General features: G+C 41.7%; 1 protein-coding gene across 13 annotated transcripts in view; it reads left to right on the top strand.

Annotated features, from left to right (window-relative positions):
* FBRSL1 (fibrosin-like 1) overlaps positions 1 to 20,514 on the top strand; it is a 398,274-nt gene that overhangs the window by 203,669 nt on the left and 174,091 nt on the right. For all 13 annotated transcript variants that reach the window (XM_014964408.1, XM_014964416.1, XM_014964353.1 and 10 more), the window contains exon 4: positions 11,862 to 11,891. In XM_014964408.1, the coding sequence (XP_014819894.1) occupies positions 11,862 to 11,891 (30 nt within the window). The remainder of the gene's footprint in view (positions 1 to 11,861; positions 11,892 to 20,514) is intronic.

A 20,514-nucleotide genomic window follows, 5' to 3' on the forward strand; every position in this document is an offset into this window, starting at 1 on the left:
GGGGTGTTGTTTTTACTTTTCATAGTTTAAAGGTTTTTTTTATTTCTATCTTGGTGAATTCCTTTGTTCCGGGGTAGCTTGCCTGTGGCGAACGGGGCATCCATCCCTCAAGGTTTATTTTAAAAGCAGTGGTTGAAATCTGCAAGCACAGGCTCTGAGAGTTTCTGTGGAGGAACAGGTCTTCTATAGATGTCTCAATTCTTGTGCTAAATCTTTTACCAGACTTGAATTTCAGTGTTCAATAATGCAAACGTGAATGGTAGTTCTTGTAAGCTTTATATTTTTTAGCCATAGCAACATAAACCTTGCCATGAGTTTAATAGCAGTGGAATTAAATAATATTAATTATTATATTAATTATATATAAGTATTGTAAATCTTGCCCCTGACAGCAAAAAGGACTTCTCTTCTTAGTGGCTAAAGGCACTCGACAAATCAAAGCAGCTGATTCACATGACCTTCCTATATTCATTAAGAATGAACTGCTTCATTTTACTGAATTAACATATGTTGAGAACACAGTAGGTGCTTTACATTGTTTTTCAAGTCTAAAGCTCCTAATTGAATAGTGTGTTAAAATATTACATATAGCATGATGGTGGTATATTTCAAGGTGTGTAGCCTGTCACCCCAGCTGAACTCAAACTGGCTCCGGCACACTCATCCTGCCAGCTCTAGAATAAACGGTTAGAAGGCCCAGCGGAGATTTGCCTTCCTACCTAAATGACACCGGCGCTGATTCTGAAATTAATCTCCACTTCTGAGTGTTCATGCTGGACATTTTGGAGTGTCCAGCTTGCATTTGAATGGAAACATCTGTGATGTACTTGGGGGGAAACTTTAGAGGCATCAGGTGGATGTCTTCAGGCATAGCCTGGTGTGTTCTTTTGTCGCTGCTCCACTTGGACTTAGAGGGAGAAGTAGGGAAGAAGGAAGTTGACAGCATGAGAAAAAGGGTGTCTGTATATATATAAATGAAATGTATACATGAAATAAAATAAACATTCATGTGAATCAGCTGTAACAAACCATGGCAAGTTTCATAACCAGAAATCCATCACCTTCATTCTGGAGGGTGGTGGTTATTAAGCAGGATACTAAAGGTATTAGGAAATGCCTTTCCTCCCGAGTTCCGTGCTGAAATCCCTGCTAACAGCTTCCTGCAGCTAATAATGGTTCTGCACCCAGGGAAGACAGCCGTGCACGTTCTCCACTAAATAAATATGTAAATGAAACTTCCAAACAGAGTCACATGACATGGAGTCAGAGAGCTGAGAATAACTAAAAGCATTCCATTAGAGCAGGGGTACTTTAACAAATCCTGTTATTTTGTAGTGGCTGAGTACTTTTTGGTCACTCCACAATGACGTGGACATGGCATAGTAATAGACCAGATTTGCAGTCCAAAGAGAAGAAGAAAACTGATGTTTATACTAAGTGAGGAATTACTAGACAGATCATTATAGTTAAAGTGGCTTTTGGCTATATCCATATTAAGTCCTAAACTCCTCCTTAATTTGAAAGAAGGCTTCTAACCGCCCCCCTCCTCCAAATTGCAGCAGCTTCTCATTGTTGTAAATAATGGCTTTAAGCCACTTTTTTTGTGTTGGACATATCCTGTCTAGGCATCCTTGCATTAAACAAAATTAGAGTTGCTCTGTGCTCTGAGTCACTGCAAATCCTCTCTTGGTTTCTGCTCCTCTCTGGAGAGCGTGAGGGACCAAAGCAGCTGAGGTGGGGGGGCCTGGTAACCCCAAGCCAGGAGGCTCATGGTAAAGGGGAGGCAGCAAGGCAAGATGTCTCTTGCAAGCAAATGGTGTTAGTCATAGCTTAAAACTGTAGAATAAGAAAGTAATGGATGTTTCTCTGGTTCCTTAGTGAAAACCCATAGACAGCAGCGAAGCTGTACTGTCCCCAGGAGTGTCTGCCTAATGAAAAGAAAATGAGTGACGGGTGACACAATACCCAAATGAGGGGAGAATGAAAAGAACTTGTGAGCACTTCAGAAGAGAAGCAAACTGCATCTCTTTTCTTGTCAGAGTCTCCTTCATTTCGTAAATTGGTGAAATGTGGTGTCAGCCATTCAACTTTACACGCACTGTCCTTTCGGTTTCCCAGCATGGCTGTAGGATCGCACCACCGGAGCTGCGTGGAAATGGGTTGAAATAGAGGTGAAAAAACTTCAGTTCGTTATTTGTGTGGTCCTTGCAAATGCTGGGCTAAATTTAGTCTGTAATTCACATTACCCCTTGGTATAATCACAGGTGTTACAAGTGAAAATGGCCTTCTGCATTGTGCGATCTGTCTCTTTCTTGGCAAATACGGGCTGAAATTAAGCATAAGGTTGTATGTTTGCAGCTGGCTGACTTTGGGTTTCCCAAAGCATCCATCCTAAGGTTACCAAGATTCTGCAACCGTGGATATAATGAGTCAATCACAATCAGTAAATTGACTTCAAGGCATCTATATCAACCTACCATTAAACACTTAGAATGAGTCCAAATAGTAAGAGAGAGGGAGAGAGAGAAATTGTATGTGGAAAGAGATATATTGTATGGAGATAGATGGATAGATTGATCAATTGATCAATCAGTCAATCTATTGATCTGCTTTTTTTTCTAACCATAGAGTAGAAGAGATTGATTCTGGAAAAGACATTGTTAAGTCATCCAGCAATTATGGAAAAGCATTTTACTGGTATATTAAGGCCTAAAGTAGGAGGTGTAGTATGGTAAAACAGCCAGAAAGCCTCTCTGGAATATGTGGTACAAGCATTGCTGCGTAGATGGCATTGGATGCTGACTTTTCTATTTTTAATGAATGTGTCTTTATTAAATGCTTATGTAGCAACATTCGTCTGTGTAGGCTCCAGTAAAAGATTGCATTATGGAAAGATATTTCTACCTTTTGGGGGGGGAGGGAGGAAGGGCAGGCATGTAGGAAACCAAGAGAAATCTGGTGGTTCTTACAGCTTTTTCAAGATGGGTTGGTGACTCTCCCATGAACTAGGTCATTTTTAGACTTGGCTTGAAAGTAGGCAGCTGTAGATCTTACTTTGTAATAATTTGTGATTCTCTCTTCTTTTTTTTTTTTTTAAATGCTTTCCTGTATATAGGTGTAATAATAAAGGAACCATTTTCAGCATAAAAGATGTGCTTGTCAAACCACAGCAATGATTTTCCAGTTGCTGGCTTTTTTAGTTGTACAGCCTTCTAATATTTCTGCTTGAATTCTTTCACGACAGAAGCAAATGAAAATTACACCGTGGTTTTTAGGTCTCTGTTCCCTGATTTTTGCTTGTCATGTCATGAACTTCTTCGAAGCAGTGAAATGGCAGCCCATCTCCCTGAGAGCTCCAGACAGATTTCTAAAGTTGTCTTGTTAACAGCTTGTCAGAAACCTACATTTCAGTCTCGCTGAGTTTATATCATGCAAAAAAAAAAAAAAAGTTGCTGGAAATTATGATTTTTACAGGTTCTGACATTTTTCTAAAGAACTGAAATGCTCAAGGCTGCTGTCTCCCTTAACAGGCTGTGCTGTTTTGGGTAATATTCTGTGTTGCATCAACTGAACATCAGAGCAACATTCAGTTTCTTCCCTTTAACATGTTCTTTGAATTATTTAAGGTGTTTTGATGTTGGCTAGAATTTGTAACAAAGTCCTCCAGCTTTTATCCTAAAATATCAAGAAGGTTGAGGTTTTTTTCTTCCCCCCTTCTCTTTTCTCCCTCTTCCCTAACCCTTCCTCCCTCCCTCCTCCCGCTTTTAATAGATCCTTGCATGGATCATCAGGGGACTTTCTTTTATGTTGTACAGCATGAAATGACTTAGTCAGGGTCTTCCTGATTAATTTATGAGTGCTAAGGAAAAGGGAAGGGGGGAAAAAACAGTCCTTGAGGGATTGACCCTAAGCTGCAGCAGATCAACTCAATTTTATGGAATGAAAAGAGACTTAAACAGTATTTTTAGCGTTGGTTCCTCGACCCGCAAAGGTAGGGAAGCTCCCCGTGTCTGGCAGGCTGAAGCAGAGCGAGAGGTACCATCTCTCTGGGTGGCTGATGGAGTGGAATCCAGCTCTTCAGCAGCACCAAGCACTTTTAGAGTTAAAGCTGTGGCAGATTGGTGGATTAATGTGCTCTGCCTCCAAGGGACAAATGCTCTTTTTTTTTTTTTTTTTCTTTTTTCCCTCCCCCTTGCTCCCTCCTTCCCTACTCTGGGCTTGCAGATGACAGCTGTTGGTCACTTAACAAAATGTCCTCTTGATTGCTGCTTCACAACAGGGGCCCCCTCAGACCAAACAGCACAGAGCCCGTACAATGCATCACTGCCCCTCAAAATTAGTTATAGTGCTCAGGGCTATTCTCGGCTGCCATAGCTAATACTCTCTTGCTGTTCTTCTCTCTCCCCTTCGCCCTCCCCCTCCGCAGACAAAGGCTCAGCCTATACATCTGTAGTGCTCATAACCTCCCCCTTCCCCCAGCCAAATGCTGAGGAGAGAAAGGGGAAAAAAAAAAAAAAAAAGAAAAAAAAAAAAAAAAAGAAAAAAAAAAAAAAAAAGAAAAAAAAAAAAAAAAAGAAAAAAAAAAAAAAAAAGAAAAAAAAAAAAAAAAAGAAAAAAAAAAAAAAAAAGAAAAAAAAAAAAAAAAAGAAAAAAAAAAAAAAAAAGAAAAAAAAAAAAAAAAAGAAAAAAAAAAAAAAAAAGAAAAAAAAAAAAAAAAAGAAAAAAAAAAAAAAAAAGAAAAAAAAAAAAAAAAAGAAAAAAAAAAAAAAAAAGAAAAAAAAAAAAAAAAAGAGAAAAAAAAAATTGCTGCCCTGAGGCTCAATCTGTTTCTTACAGCTCTACCCCGGCACTTGGAAGCCGGAGCTGGTCTAGCCATAGGGAGGCCCTGACTCATTTCATCAAGCTGTCAGGGAGGCAGTGGAGCTAAGAGGACTCTGCTGCCTGGGGCAAGTTCAAGTCAACATTCGATTTCCGTCCTCCCCCCGGCCCCCGCCTTTCGCTTGGACACTTTCTGCGCTCTGGATCTAAACTTCTCCCCGAGCTGCAGCAGCTCACAGCTTCTTGCCAGGAGGAAGGACTTGTGGGACCTTATAAAGGACACAGTGGCAAAATTGCTGCAATAAATCAGTGGCCCTCTGACACTTGGCGGTAGCTTAATGTTTTGGCACTTTCTTTCCTGTGTATGCCTCAAGTCCCATTAGCAGGCTTTTCTGTCAGTCTGGCTCATGATAAAACTCTCTCTTCCTATCATCTTAAGCAAGCCCCTGCAGACATGAATCCGATGCCAGACTTAATAGGAAACAACACCCTCCCCCTGCACACACAAGCGCGCAGCCATACGCGCTGCTGCTGCTGTGAGCAGCGCCCGGGAGCTCAGCTCAGAGGATAGGGCGAGGGGGAGGGCTCTGAAAAATAGGCTTGATTTTCCTTCTTCCTTTAAAAGAAACATTAACAACCCGGGATTTAAGCCTAATGCTTCCCTGAGCCTTGCTATTAAAAGAAAATTCAGTAACTAAATATGGTTGGAAATAATAAGATAGCAGTACCATGGCCATCCTCTGGGACTGTCTGAGTGGGTGTACAAGCTCCATAGGTATCTATGCTGTTCATGTATTTTATGCAACATTTTTACATATATATTCTAGCCTGCCAGCTTGCATTGTAATATTATGGACTGTATATTTAATATTTTGTCCTCCTCTTCTTTTGGCCTTATATTTCCCCACACAGTTTTAGTTGCAGGGAGACTGGTTAGATTACGTATCCCTCCGGGCTGGGATCTGTTTTTTCACACGACCAGCTTAGATGTCTATCACTGTCTGCTTAATCATAATATAAATAATATCTGTAGGTATGTGTTTGTGTGCAAGGAAAATAAGCCTTTATTTCAGGTGTTTGGGCAGGAACCTGTAACTTCTGTGCTGTGTAGTGCTGGCACAACAGGGCCCTGCAGCCTTGAGGCTGTGTAGGCACAACCTGGATGGTAAACCTCGGGGTTTGGGTGGAATAGGGGATACTGCGTTTATGTGAATAAGCTGAAGTGACTTCTCTGCAATTCTCAAAAGCTTGGAGGATGTGGACCCATTTCAGATAACAGTGTTTCTCTGCACCTAACGGATGATGTAACACCCAAGTGTTGCCAATCTTGTTGCAGTCTTGCAAGACTGGGGTTGTTTTTGTTTTCATTTCCTGGAGTTCTTTTTCCTGGCATGAGGCAGTTTATGTGAGAATCTGATTTCATGTTAATCAATGTAAGGTTTTTATCATGTGAAGAGAAACTGGGTGATCTGGAAGTTAAAACATTGGGGATAAACAAAGAGTCAAAGGATGTTTTCATCCTTTAAACTCACCGGAAAAAATCCAGAATCACAGTACAAACAATTTTAATATGGATCCTGCCACTTGGACTAAATGCCTTTGCAAGGAGGTGGTGCCAGTGGAGGTGTCCCGGAGCACAGATCCTACATGCTTCTTCTGCTGATGCTGCTTTTTTGGAAGAATCTGTGTATAGCTCATTCCAGGCCTGCTTACCTTCCGCATTCCAAAAACCTAAACTTTCCATGGCTCAAACACTCTGCAGCCATGCTAATTGCCTGAATGCTGTGGTAGAGCCCAGCAGTGACACCACTGAACACCTCTGACTCTAGGTCCACCAGAAAACCTTTGTAGTAGAGATCTGGCTTTATCTGCACTGACATAACCTCTGCAGTGTCCATTGCTGTTATGTGTAGTGGGCTGATTTATGCTTGTACGTCATGTGAACCACAGTGCATAATGTTCCTATTTTCCATTTTTACCTTAGCTTGTTTGGGATAAGGGAGGAATTAGAGGTTTATTTTCAGTTCAGTGCAGGCAGGTGTGTTGCCGGTGGCATCTACCTTTCTGTGTCAGAGAAGTCCCTTCTCCAAATATGCCATTGCCTGTGTTTTACAGTAGCCACAAGTCCATCTCTCTCCCCTGTTGAGATGACAGCAAGAGCTGTAGTGCATCGTGACTCCTTGCCTGGTGGGAAAAGCACTATGGAGGGGGGTCTTGAAAAGTGAATTTCCACCTCGGCTATCAAAAAACAAAAATAATTCACGGGGCTTGCTGTATACATACGGGAGCTCTGCCTGATTCCTCAGGTCTTTTAGGTGCAGCAGCAGAACAGATGGGATGGAGGGGTGGTGGGGTTAGTGCAGGTGCTTAGGTGGGAATTAGGAAAGCACCAGTTTTTCTCACTGCTTTATCCAGAGCCTGGAGCTTCCTCCATGGCCAGTTCAGCGATCTCTGTGGCACTGGCTCATTGTGGGTGGAGGGCCCACATCTGCCGACATGGCACCATCCTCCTTTGTGGGGCAGAAAGTGGAGGAGGGGAGGGTCGAGGACTTTTTATGGTGCCCTGAGCCCATTCTACCTGAGTTATGTGATGTTTCTGCTGAACTTTACCTCATGGGAGGCTTTTTTCTGAGTGGAATCTGTCACTGCAAGAAATTGTTTCCAAAAAACAGCACAATTAGGGGTCAGCTTTGCAAACATTCTTGGTGGAATTGAGAGGCAATTGGCACAACTCAGTGAATAATCCTTTTAGGAGCCTTTATGAACCCAGCACAATGGCTGTTTACAGTTTCGCTTATAGACCAGGAGTGTTAACAGGCCTTTAGAAAAATCCAGGTAATTGAAGCTTTTGTCTTTCAATGAGCCCCCGTAGCTGTCAACAGTTGCTATTCTCCACATTTTCTTTAACTTTTTTGTTTTGACAAGGGCTTTTGTCCCTCCACAACAGCTGCGTGGGAGGTGAGCGGAGGAGCTGGGCAGCCTTGGCCTGCGAGGCCTTCCTAGGGCCCACCACTGGCCTCCTCCTCACCAGGCCAGAATAAGTTGTCTTTTAAGACACAGAAAATCCTCTGGGTCAAACCAAAGTTTCTCCTATGACTTCATTATTCATTTAACCATCCCAGCAAGTAAACACACCGGCCTCGGCCTCTCTCTGTCAACCCAGGGCTCTGCAGGGCCAGAGGCGAGAGGCTGGAGAAGAGTGGGTGTGCGGAGGCCAGAGGCTGTTACCACAGAAACTGAACCAGCCCATTGAAATTGTGTTTTTTAACACACACACCCCCAAAGGGAAGGGGTCGACAGTGGTTCTGGTTTTTCGCAGATCTGTCTGGGCAGGTTTGGTTTTGCTGTTGTCATTTTTTTCAGTGCCATTGCGTGTTCAGCAGCCTGTGGGTTCCTGTTTCTTGATGTGAATGTGGGAGCCTGTTTCTTCAAAAAAAAGAAGAAAACCTGAGCGAATTCTGAAGCTTGGGTTTTTTTTTTCACTAAAGCTGGCTGTATTTTCTTCATGAGTCGGTGGGAGATGAATGTGGGTTGGTACCCACCATTTTCCAGGATGGTATATGTTGAGCAGAAGTCCAAATTTTATAAATAATAGTGTGTTAATTCTTCCCCCACAATCACTAGTCATCTAGACTGCTCAATAGCTTTGGGTCGGTTTGGGGCTTCATTCTCACGTCGATTAACGTGGTATTTTTGTGGTTTAAAAGTCATGCAGTAGGAATTGATACAGGGACAGTTTATATCCATGAGCGAGTCCTACGCGGCTGTGAGAGGTGGGAGAGAACAGCTATTTCATAAGGGAAGCAAGAAATTATGCAACTTGCTGTCAGAAATGCAGTTTTTAAAGCACTCGTCTTGCAGTTGCACAGCGGGCTCCGTGTGTGCACAGAACTGCGTTCGCCTCTGTGTCTGCATCCACAGCCCCGCTGGCTTCTTCAGCTGCAAGACTGGTGCGGTCATGATTAAAGTAAGGAAGATGTAAGCTAAAATTAAACAAAATTCTTTGCTGTCTTTTCCACTTTAAAAACAATTAATTATGGAGTATTTACAGATCCTGAGTGGGGAAGAATGTATCCTCAGAGAGCAGATGTTTGCTTCGTTCATATGTCTGTTTATAAAATTTAGCATGTGGATTTGATGGTTCACTGGCTTTTTGCAACTTTCACTTATCTTCATGAGACAAAGTTGCATATTGGTACAAAGCAAAATTATGCATCTAAATAAAGCAACTCTGCACCTTTTAGTAATGCAAGCCATCTGTAATAGGTTTTTATACTCATTACAGGCATATGAATTTTTGAGGTCATATCTCTTTTCAACAAGAAAAAAGTCTGTCATATTTTTTAAAATATCATAATGCAGTAAAAAAATAGGAAGACGAGTTCTGTTACAAAAGCAGAGAGCAAGACTAAAATACGACATTGTATTTGAATAATAATGGTTACTAAAGTTCCCCAAAATTGTTTACATCCGCTCTCAAACATTTTTAAGCTAAATTTATTAAGGTTTACAGTATTGTGGTTTTATTAAACTAGGGCTCATAGGCAAAAGCATCTGAGTTTTAATGATAATTTTGAATGTTTTCTAGTCAATATATTTCTGAGTTTAATTTATTTGATTTTTTTTATTACTTCAGTGTGTCATTCCTTAAGTCCCTGTAAGAATTTTAAGCAACGCAGGGCTGAGTGTACTAGCTAATTTTTATGCCATTTTTGCAATAGGTGTAATTCCATTATAACATGCTTTAGTCTGAGCTGTGCAGGTTGAATCACATCATCAAAATATTCTTCCTCTAAAATATGAGTGTGCATGGCTGAATAAGCCCAATGATTAAAATGGTAACTTAGGATACTTTAGTGTAGACCAGGTTTAAAGGGTAAAATAACTTGGTCTTCTTGACCCACTCAATTATGCAGGTAATTTGGGGGAATGCACAGTCCCTGTAGCATTCTGAGTTGATTTCAGCCCCCCGGGTGGAGGTGAAAGGCTTCCCTTGAGTCAGCGGTGTTTCTCAAGAGCATGTAAATAATAACAAGCATTCTGCTGTGACTGCATCTTCCCCCACCCCCCCACCTTGTTTTTGATGAATGTGTTGCTTTGTCAGCGTGAATTAGCGCTGTCTTGAGCAAGCACAAATGCAGCAGGTACTGGGGCAGCCTTTGCCCAGCAAACCTGTTTCAGCGTGTCGCGGTGGTGATGGACAATTAGTCCCGTTCCATGCCCAGAGCAGAGATTTCTAATAGTTCGTGGTTACGTGGCATGGGTTTGGGAGAGTCAGCAAATGGCTGGTGATGATGAAGATTTATCAGGACTGATTTTACTTTTGATCTGAATATCTGGTTTGTGAAAAAACAGAACCTGTGTTTCCAATAATAATTTTCATTAAGCTTAATGATAGAATAAAAGTCCCCCCAAAAATGCACAAATGGCTTACGGGAGGGTATTTGCTGAAGACATGGCTACCTGATGTTCTTCCCTTCCACACAGAAAATATTTGGCCAGGGCTTAGTGCAGTCTGCTGGCATTACCACTGGTTCTTCCCAAAGGACTTGCCCACCCGCCTCTCCCCGGCCCCTGCAGAGCATTGTCCTGCCTTCCTATAGTTTATTCCAGTTTTACTTTAGGTTCTTTTTTTCCCCAGAATGGTTACAGATACAATTAGATCTGTGTGCATCCTTCTAAAGAGTGCTGTGGGTCAGGTGGGGCGATGTTAACACAATTTGATTTTGAAAGAAAAAAGAGTTCTTCTTAGTCAAGACTATAGAAAAACAGGTGCCTTAAAGCAAGCATTTCCACTGCAGTTAAATGGAAATAAAGAGTCAATTGGGAAGCTGAGCAGTTTTCACTGCAGAATCACCATGGGAGACCTCTCTGCTGTATCGTGGTTCTTCGTGTCCTCAGTGTGTTTCAGAGAATTTAAGAGTAAAAGGTTCCTCAAGTGTTTGGGGTCACTAATTTCATGTGCCAAATAGAAAAGGAGGAGATTAAATAGTCTCTCAAAAATCTGCAGAAAATTAAGAATGTCACAGCTGAAATTTCTGCTTTGTAACTTTAGGATAAAAGGATGTGACAGGAAAGATCCCCCCTCCCTGCTCCGTGAGGAGCAGGAGCTGGACAAAATGGTCATTGGTTCTATTCCTTCCTCTACATTCATGATACCGAAGCATGCGCATTCTCATGGACCATTTCCACATTTGTATTTTGTCACTGCTGGCTTGCAGAGTCCCCTCTTGTTGAACCAGTGAACTCGAGAGGGTGCCACCAGTTAGGGAAGCCCACCCAGAAGGAGAAAATTCCCATTGGGCACAAACGCCACAAAACACACCGGCCACTTTCTGTCAGTGTAGCAGACACCAAGACATTTATTTTTGCTCCCAACTGTAAATCTTTCTCAGCTCCAGCCAGCAAACCATGCGTGTCCTGAAATGTTCAGTTCTCAAGTTATCTTTCCATCATTTGTGCTGTGAAAATAGAGCATTTCATTTTCAAAGGCTGTAAGAGATTACACTCTAAAACTCTTTAAGTAAACACTTCCTCCTGGGATCGTGATCTCATTCAAACTAAAAAATGTACCAGAATTTATGCTGTATTTTAATTACTATTCTTGGTACCACTCATTAAATTAGAAATTGATTGCCAGTTTCACAGTTTCCTTGTTAGATGACAAAGTGCTTATCAAGGTGAAGCAATGCAAAACTGTTACTATATATTCCACAATTTGGGATGATAAAAAGACATGCTTTTTGTTGTGGTATTCATCTTACAGTTGTTATTACAATGCATCGCTGATTGTCTTTTTTGTTTAAAGTGCGCTTTTCCCCATCCAAGTCATAATATACCATGTTTTTGTATAAGAAGAGAGAAATTGGTTTTGTCTGGTTTACGCTAGCAATCTAAAAGGCATTACTGCAAACATCAAAAGTGTGTTTCATTGAACTGAGAACATCATAAACAGTTATCCTAAAGATTTAAGAGGATGATGCAAAAGATCCCTATACATAAAGGTGTTTCTCAAAATCTTTTTTTCTCTCTCTAATCCACAGTGTGACAGCGAGAGTGATATTGACGATAAGGTAAGACCGAATTTTCTTCTTTCATGCGCTTTACTAGCTTGGAAATTCCCTCATAGACAAAATAAGAATGAATTTGAAAATAGTATTTTTCCTCCAGTCTTCATGTCATATTTAAAAATACCTATAATCGAATGAAAAAACATTGGATCAGGTACTCTGTGATCTTCACTAGTTTTTGTTTACAGAAAAGAAACTCCCATTAACACAATAGTCTGCCTTGATTATTATGTGAGCATTTGGTGAGACCTGAGTCACAGTATTAGTGCTGTTCCAGAGGAAGTCAACTCCAATAACTTGTCAGGAGCCCACATTTTATTTATAGTAACCATGGAAGATGTCAATTTTGTCATCAGTTTAGAAGATGGGGCAACTGGTACCTACCCTCAAATGCAGTGTGGTAACCGTCAAGGAGGGTTTTGTCATGTTGCATGCATATTTATCATTGAGAAATGATTTTTCTGACCTTCTTTTGGATACAGAGGTTGGTTGTTGGAAGGTTGTAGTTGTGTCATTTTATGTAGGGATTTCTTGTTTCACCTTTGCAAGGAAAACAGAGAAGGCGCACTACACAGCAACAGTTGCACCGTGCTTTTAAGCATCAAATGCATAAAAGACTTGAGTATCCCTTGCTGACTTCTCTTCTGGCAGATCAAACTTGGCAGTCTCAGGTTAGATCTTCATCAAACTTTAATTATATTTTGGCTGTCCAGTCTCTTGCATTCATTCATGAGAAGCTGTGGCACACAGGTTTCTACTGGATCAGCATTACAAAAGTCAAGGCTGACTTCAGACAGCCCCGTCTCCTTGGCAGCGCACTTGGCTGCAGCCATACATCGGAGGTTACCATGAGTTCAAGAGACTACACTAAAACCCTCTTCTGGTTAAGTCTTTTTCATTTTTTTTACTATTGTTAGCGCTTGGGAAGCATTAAGGTTTCTTCAACTTCTTCTTTTAAAAATTCCATCAGATACCAAATATCCCCAGAGTTTGGCAAAAGCTGTGTTTTGAGATGAAGGCTTGATCGAAGAAAAACATTTAAATTATACATGTTGAATGAAAGATACTGCACGTATTTTGTTTTCTACATGTGTATATATGTATAAAGTCACTCCCTGAAACCACAACAACCACGGCTTTCTCACAAGGTTACACAGCAGCGGAGCTGATGGCAGGGGTGGTGAGGGTGAAAAATTACTCCCTAAAAGCTTAGATATCGTGGGGTTAAAACATTTCTTAGACTGCCCAATCAAAGAAAGTAAAAGGAATCACTTAAAAAACTGTTTAAAGATCTGCCAATCAAACCTCAGATGAAGTTGTAAGTGACATGTAGTTTTATTATACAGCTATGCTATTAATGATTATCTAAATTACACTGGTAGACCCAGCTAGCGGCATTACATCTGAGACTGACGTTTGTTAGATTAGGTTTGACTTCACCTTGTAGAGAAGAAATTGAAATCTGAACAACATTGATTAGCTTTCAGAATGTGGGATCTGAGGTTACCTTCAGAGGAAGCTGCATTGTGTTTGGCTGGTAACTTACTGTCCTTTACAGCAAATGAAAGGCTATTATAGTGTTCTTACCATTAATATGGCATTTCTTTACATATCTATAACTGTAATTTGACCTTCTAGGCTCACATACTTCCCAGCTACCTTCTCCTTAAAGTGACTCCACCTTGATAATAACATTTCTTTTCTTCATAAGGAGAGCAGCACAAGATCATCATCTTTCTATCTCTTGCCTGATCTGTAGAGACATGAGACATGACATCGGTTCTATTAAATAGGTCTCTGGAATTAAGTAGGGTTGCTTTTCTTGTCAGCAAAGACGTGTGCACATGCATGTAAACTCGCCAAGGTTGAAGTGAAGAGGCTTCAAACCTTTCATGGGGATAATGTGAATGCAGCATTGCCTTCCAGTTGGGGAACATAAGGGCAGCCTGGCTCTCTCTGTTGATACCTGGCATACTCCCCAGGAAACACATTCAGTATTTCTCAAAACTAACCTGGCTGGTGCAATGAGGTGCTATAAAAATAGTGGCGTGAGGGTCCTGAGGGATTACAATGAAGGGTGTTTTTTCCCCCTTCCATGTGTTGGAAAAATGTGTCTTCTACTAACGCTCTCTGGCTATTGCATCCCGATGGAGTATTCGACATAGGGTCTAGCCCAGTGTCAGGCTTCCCAAGTTCCATGACGGGTCGGCTTCATTTCCCAGCACTACAGAACAATCCTGCTTTCCTGCTTGGTCAGCAAGAAGCAGCTTTCTCTAGGTGCACCTACGCGCGCTGGCACTAATGAAGGGCAGGGCAGGAATTACTAATGTACTTTTGATTTGCATAACACTTTTTGTTAGTCATAAACAGCGGATCACTGCCGTCTGTATATAGCTCACAAGGAACACAGACAAAAAAAGAAGTTCACGCAGAAGTACAAACTGAGTCAGTGACAGAGCTAGATGCAAAACTGAAATTTTCCACCTCCTACTTCTCTCTCTGTACCATGCTAGTAATTATCCACTATATATTTAGTTCATAGGTATATGGGCTATTGAGCTCTTAATGTTTTAAAACATAGACATTAGAGTAAAATTAAGGCTTTACCCTCACTGCGTTGAAAAATATAAACAGACTCTTGATGGTTTTGGTTTTTTCCTTGTACAGTGTTGTGCAGGACTCCAGGGGAGAAGAGTAATTGAGCATAGTCGTCATACATAAAGTATATCAGAATTGAGGAGCCATTACTTTAGTGCAAGGTACAGTTTAACAGCAGATTGTGAGGGTGTTTCCAAACAGCGCGCCGCTGTTTTTAATAATCCGAGAACAGGAGCTCAGGGTGTTTCCAAACAGCGCGCCACTGTTTTTAATAATCCGAGAACAGGAGCTCAAGGCTGGGGACTTGTCCGTCCCATCTACTTTCTGAGAACTGTCTCTGGCCAAGTATAGCCTTTCACTTCTGCATCACTGCTGAAATCTCAAAGGAAGTCGGTGTGATGATACTTTCTCACACCTATCATTCTGTCACCACACGCTTTCTCAAAGAACTGTTCGAAATACCCAAACCAATAAAGTGAGCTGTCCAGCCATTTAACCAAGCGAGAAACTTAGCAAATCATGTGTTCCCAGAGATGGAAATGCAAATCCCATTTCTGGTACTGTACGTTCATTGAAGGACATGGGTTTGGACTCGGTAACTGTTAGGAGAATTGCAGGGTAGTTTGTTGAAGCTGTGGAAATGATCCTGTGCTTTTGTGAGGGAGGCGGGAGAGAAAGGGAGTCAGTCTGATAATGGCGTTACACTATCTCTGCACTGTGCCATAGCTGCCATGTGAGGCTCACGGTCCATAAACATTGTTACTGAAAATATATACTTCCTTTAATAGCAACAACAGCATTAACAGATAGCAATTACCCTTCATTTTCAGGAACTATAAAGTCTCCATTAATTCAAGATTTATGTAGTTATAGCATTTAGCACAGGAATAACACCACAGAGAATTGGTTTATACACATGTAATGAGAGAGCTTATGGCATACTTTAGTGAACATTAACATAATAGAGTAATATAAACCATCAACAGTTCCACTTATTGTCTCTTACCTGCTTTAGCATCACTGTGAAAAGTGGCTAGCAGCTTGGTAATGTGCTCTGTTAAATGGTGTTCTGCAGAAAGCCAAAAGTCAACTTGTGTAAAACAAGGGAATGAGTAATCTCTGCTCGTTACTCCAAAATGTTGCTCTCATTTTTTTAATAACAGTGTTCAAGATTGCATTTTTAATAAAAGCCTATTTCTTTCTTTCCAAGTAATTCAGTGTTCATGTTCTTTCAGTCTTGGACTTCTGTCTGCTGTGTGCAAAATTGTGGGTTGTCAGCTTAATTACATGGCCCCGCAGTGTAAGTGAGCTCTCCAAATCAGGGGTTACATATCAGGCATTCCTTCATTTAGTGTGGTGCTACGTAAGATGTACAAAAAATGACACTGGATTTCTAAGTTGAATCAGTATTTACCATATATTTGTTCTGTAGTTTGTGTTTTAGCTGTAGCAAGCAACCGTTGAGACTGGTAAAGCTGTATCCAGGGTGGAAGCAAAAAGTTTTGAAGTCAGGTTTCTAAAATGGTGATTTCACACCACTTTCTGCACCAGCACAGTGAGTTTATTAGGCCCTGCTTGCGGCGATGTGGATTCAGCCTTGCCGTGCTGTTGTTTGCTGTGCTCATTTCTGAGTCCCAGTAGGTGCCTGGGAGCAGGCAGCAGTGCACAAGCGGGTGCAGTTTAGCACCTGATGCATGGGAGAGGAGCAACACAGTAGTGCTGCAGTTGCTCCACTACGGGCTGGGTTCCCATCCTGCTGTGTGCCACAGAGATGCAGAACAGCTCGTGGCTTAAGGATGAGATTAGAGACAGTGAAGGGACTCAGATAAATGGGGGCACAGTGTTAGCAGCAACGCTGTTTCAGTATGTCAGCAGCTTCGTTGTTGTCCAGCTTTGGTTTTGTAGGTGTTAAAGCCCAGGGAGGGAAGAGCTGTGTCAGGGAGCTGGTGGTCAAGGAAGGTGAGCTCTAGGGAAGGGGATTGTAAAAGACTTTTGAAGTCGAGGTGCAGTTCACTGGGGGAGAGGAAGCCAAACTGCACAGTGTTTGTTCCCAAGGACCCTACATCAGTCCACATTTCTGTGTGTTTTGTGTCATCTTTACATTCCTGCTCTCATGGCCTCATTTGTCAATGCACCCGTGCACCAGCAGTGGGTTGTTTTGTGGGGCTGGAATCAGCCTCAGTCCCTGGACCCGTCAGTGCCACGTATTTGAAGTCCGTGGGGGCTATTGCTGATACTACTATTGCTGGAGGCTTCTTTCCCTCTGCTCCTCATAGCAGAGTTTAGTTTAGTTCCTCGAAGTTTAGTTCCCAGTTCAGGTAATCAGTTATTTTCTATTTTTGAAGCCTACCCAGGCCAAGGTCCCCAAATTGGTTTTGTCCATCATTAGTGAGAAATGAAACTTGGTACTTTTCCAGCAATCCCAATTCTTACTGGTTGCAGCAGAAGGGAGAGATCAAACGTGGCATTGAACTGAGGACTTTCACATGGCAATATTTGCACTTCTGTTAGCATTACACTTCAATCTATGACAGTTTTCAGCTGTGACTAATAATGAGAAGTCTCCATTTGCCAGTTACTTCCCAGCTGGGTTTTCAGACAGCGTGTAACTGGTCCTTTTACCATAGTATGCTCTCACTTGTGGACAGCAATGCTGAATGCAGTCGCAGAAGCGTGTCCCTGGGCTGTGTTGCAGGCTTAGCAGCATGCAGCAGTGTAGCACATACGCATGTGCATGCACATATGTGCACAGAATCAGTGTTTGTTTTAAGGTTGGATTCTTACAGACTTAAAACCCAGTGATGCAGAGTGAAAACCAGTGAGAAACCTGACTCCTATATAATAATAACCGGGTAAAGGTGGTTAGTTCTCTTAATAGAAGAAAGCCTCTGTTTGACAGATGAGCTGCATGTTGTTATTTAAAACAGATCTGCTTTTTAAACAATATGAAAATACTGCATTTAAAATAACGTTGTAGTCCTTGAAAGATTCGGATGCTATAAACAGGCAAATGTGATGTTGTTGCTAGTACAGGAAGACAAAAATTCACCACTCAGTGAATTTATTTTATTTAAACGTTCTCCATGAACAGATTTACCAGCAAAATAGCATCATGCAAGCCCGCTGCAAAACTCAGTTCCCTCAGTGGCTCTGTGGGAAATACCAGATGGGGTAGAGCCTTGCCATGCCCTTGGCTACTGTTGTTCCACCCACCCTGTGCACGGAGCAGACACAAAGGTTCCCACTGAGACTTAGGGCGATTGAGTTACACCCTGTAAGCCCTTCCAGAGGGAAAGGAGCCCTACAAGTTGTCCTTCCCAACAAGAGGATTTGCAACTCAAGTAAAAAATGTTGGTAATAATGGCCCTTCTTGTCCTTTGTATTGAAGCAGAGCAAGAATGCAACTGAAAAAATTAAACAGATTCAAAGCTTCAGTACCAATGTTCTCCCCTCCTATTGAGATTTTGTGTTTTTCTTTTATACAGACAAAAACTCAAATTTTAAGTACATTAGTCTGTATATGACAAGCTGAGTCACCACAGTCTGTGGTGTCCATATTCATTCTTGAAAACATAGGAAAAAAAGCTTCAGAGTAAACAATGAGAAGAGCCCTCTAGTTTGCTGACAAAAATCTATCATTAACTCTCATAAAAGGACTGAAGAGATCTTATGGAGAGCTCTGGGCAAGACAGGATAATACCAGTTCTGTCACTGGCAGTCGGCATGTCCCTCGCTCTCGGATTTCTCTATTGTTTAACGTCTCCCTGCTCCAGTTCCCCATCCATGGGCATTTTCTTATCTTACCAGGGACCTTGTGAAGGTACTTTTAAGATCTGAGGCAACAAGGAAGACAGTAATCTTGTACAGCTGTCTGCCCACATCAAGAAAAACCATTATAATGTAGCCATAAATCCAAAGGGCTACCTGTGCAATGGCAGTAACTCCTTGGAAGGTGATCAGATAGAACATAACATAGTAGGCGGGTGATAGGAATTGGCAATTGAGTTAGGCAATTCAATTAATTAAATTGAATGATTTAATTAACCATATAGATATCAAGAAGATGAGAATTTTGGAGGATGCATACTCCAATAGCTGCAATTGCAGGCCCTCATTTGGCTTGCAAAATTTCTCATTAATGTATTTGAAAATTGTTTTACTAGGTTAAATAATCACAGAAGAGCATAATATGCAGCGCTGTGTGCCCTATGCAGGCGTAAAGGATAGAACTCAAGGATGCCAAAGAGTCACCTTCAGGTTTTGTAGCTTTCCAACAGTTCTTGTTTCTGGGTCCTATTTGCCGTAAGATCCAAACAAGATTTCACGACAGGAGTTTTCCAGCAACAACATTTGTATCAGTAGTAAAGACTAGAAGTAACGTCTGCCTGACTTTGCTTGGGAATTCATCCTTACCTAAAGCATCATGATTGAAATGGGTATTCTTTTGTCTCGGTGAGTCTCCTAACACTTATCAGCTGCTGTTTTCACTTATCAGCGGCTTATCAACTGCTGCTTTTGTGTGCAAGGTCAGTGAGGTGCTGCCCAACCTTCACTGTAGACCCTCAGGGGCAGGAGTCCCTAAGAGGTAGAGTCCCAGCTGTCCACAAGCAAAGTGAGATCTTTTTAAATGGAGAAAACTCAGAGCTAAAGAGATTAAAATAAATGTTTGTGAATAAGCCTCCCTCTGCTCCCCGCAGGGTCACCCCTTAGTTCCAGTGCTGGCTGCGGTACAGACACGCTGGCTCCACACGGTTCTTCCCAGGCAGCAAGGAAAAGTCTTTGTCTTTCATTCACCTGTGAGCCTTCAGCTCCAGCTCTACCCAGGGTGGCTCACATTTGAATTTATAGCACCTGAAAATTCAATCTGAAGGCTTCACTTGATTTCTTTCTTGGCTTTTGTATAGTCTTCCATAGTCTCTGCATTTTGATGGGTATCCTCTAATTTTGTATGATATCTGTATGATTATCTGAGGAATGTGATTTTACATGTTAGTCGAAGCTGTGCATAAGTTCAAAACAGGGCAGTGTCTTGAATGAAGCTTTTATGAGTTCTTGTCTGCGTAAGACAAGACGATGAGTCCTGGCAGGATGAGGGCAGGTTAAAGCAAAGAAAAACTCAGCTGTTTGGGTTCTGTGGTGCACGGCTCCCATCAACACTGTGTCCGGAGCGTCAGAAGCATCAGCAGTCCTGCTTGATCCTATCCACTGATGCCCAGTCTCCCACTCTTCCATGGGTCAGATTGAAATATCTCAAACACACAGCAAAGACTCGGTTTCCAAAGCACACAGACCGACTTGCGGCCTCTATTTCCTTGGCCTTTCCCACACCTGTGTCAAAATTAGTTGGAGATCTTTGCCTAAATCTTTGGCAGCAGCTGACTTAATTTGTGGTTTACTACTCCTGACAGTTTATTGGGGAAGCAAAGCGCGCCTTCATCTCCAATAATAAACAGCCCACCCGCCGACACTTTGACAGACTTAATGGTTTTTTATACAAAAATGGACAGACTTAATGTTTCGACTGTAGCGATCATCTGTCCTGATCTCCTTAATGAAATTAGATTAAGTGCACCTGGGAAAATGCTGAGACGGCACATTGCCTTCATCACCTTCCTTAATTTAAAACCAATTTGCGGGGAAAATATCCTCTGAAGCTGAGGGAGGCAGAGAGAAGGGGGAGGGAAGGGGATTTTAAAATCTATCTGGATAGCTACTGGCAGTTTTAATTCCTTTCCCTGCTGGCAATGTGAAATATTAACAGCCTTAAGAACTGCGAGTTTAAAGACTTACTAACCCTTTTGCCTTTCTTAGGGGAAAAAAGAAACAAAACAGAATCTTTACCATCAAGATCACATACAGGGACAAAGTCCGGTACATGCTGGGGGTCGGAGGTGCGGCTGGGCAGGGACGAGATATCTGCCCAAAATATGAACGTTTCTTCTTCCAAGAGCTAGACTCTGTTTTCCTAAAATGCATTGTAAACACTAGATGTTGGTGACACTTACTGTCTGCTGTTACCTTGATAATG

This window comes from Calidris pugnax, unplaced genomic scaffold, assembly GCF_001431845.1.
Source record: "Calidris pugnax isolate Ruff unplaced genomic scaffold, ASM143184v1 scaffold32, whole genome shotgun sequence".
Classification (NCBI taxonomy): domain Eukaryota; kingdom Metazoa; phylum Chordata; class Aves; order Charadriiformes; family Scolopacidae; genus Calidris; species Calidris pugnax.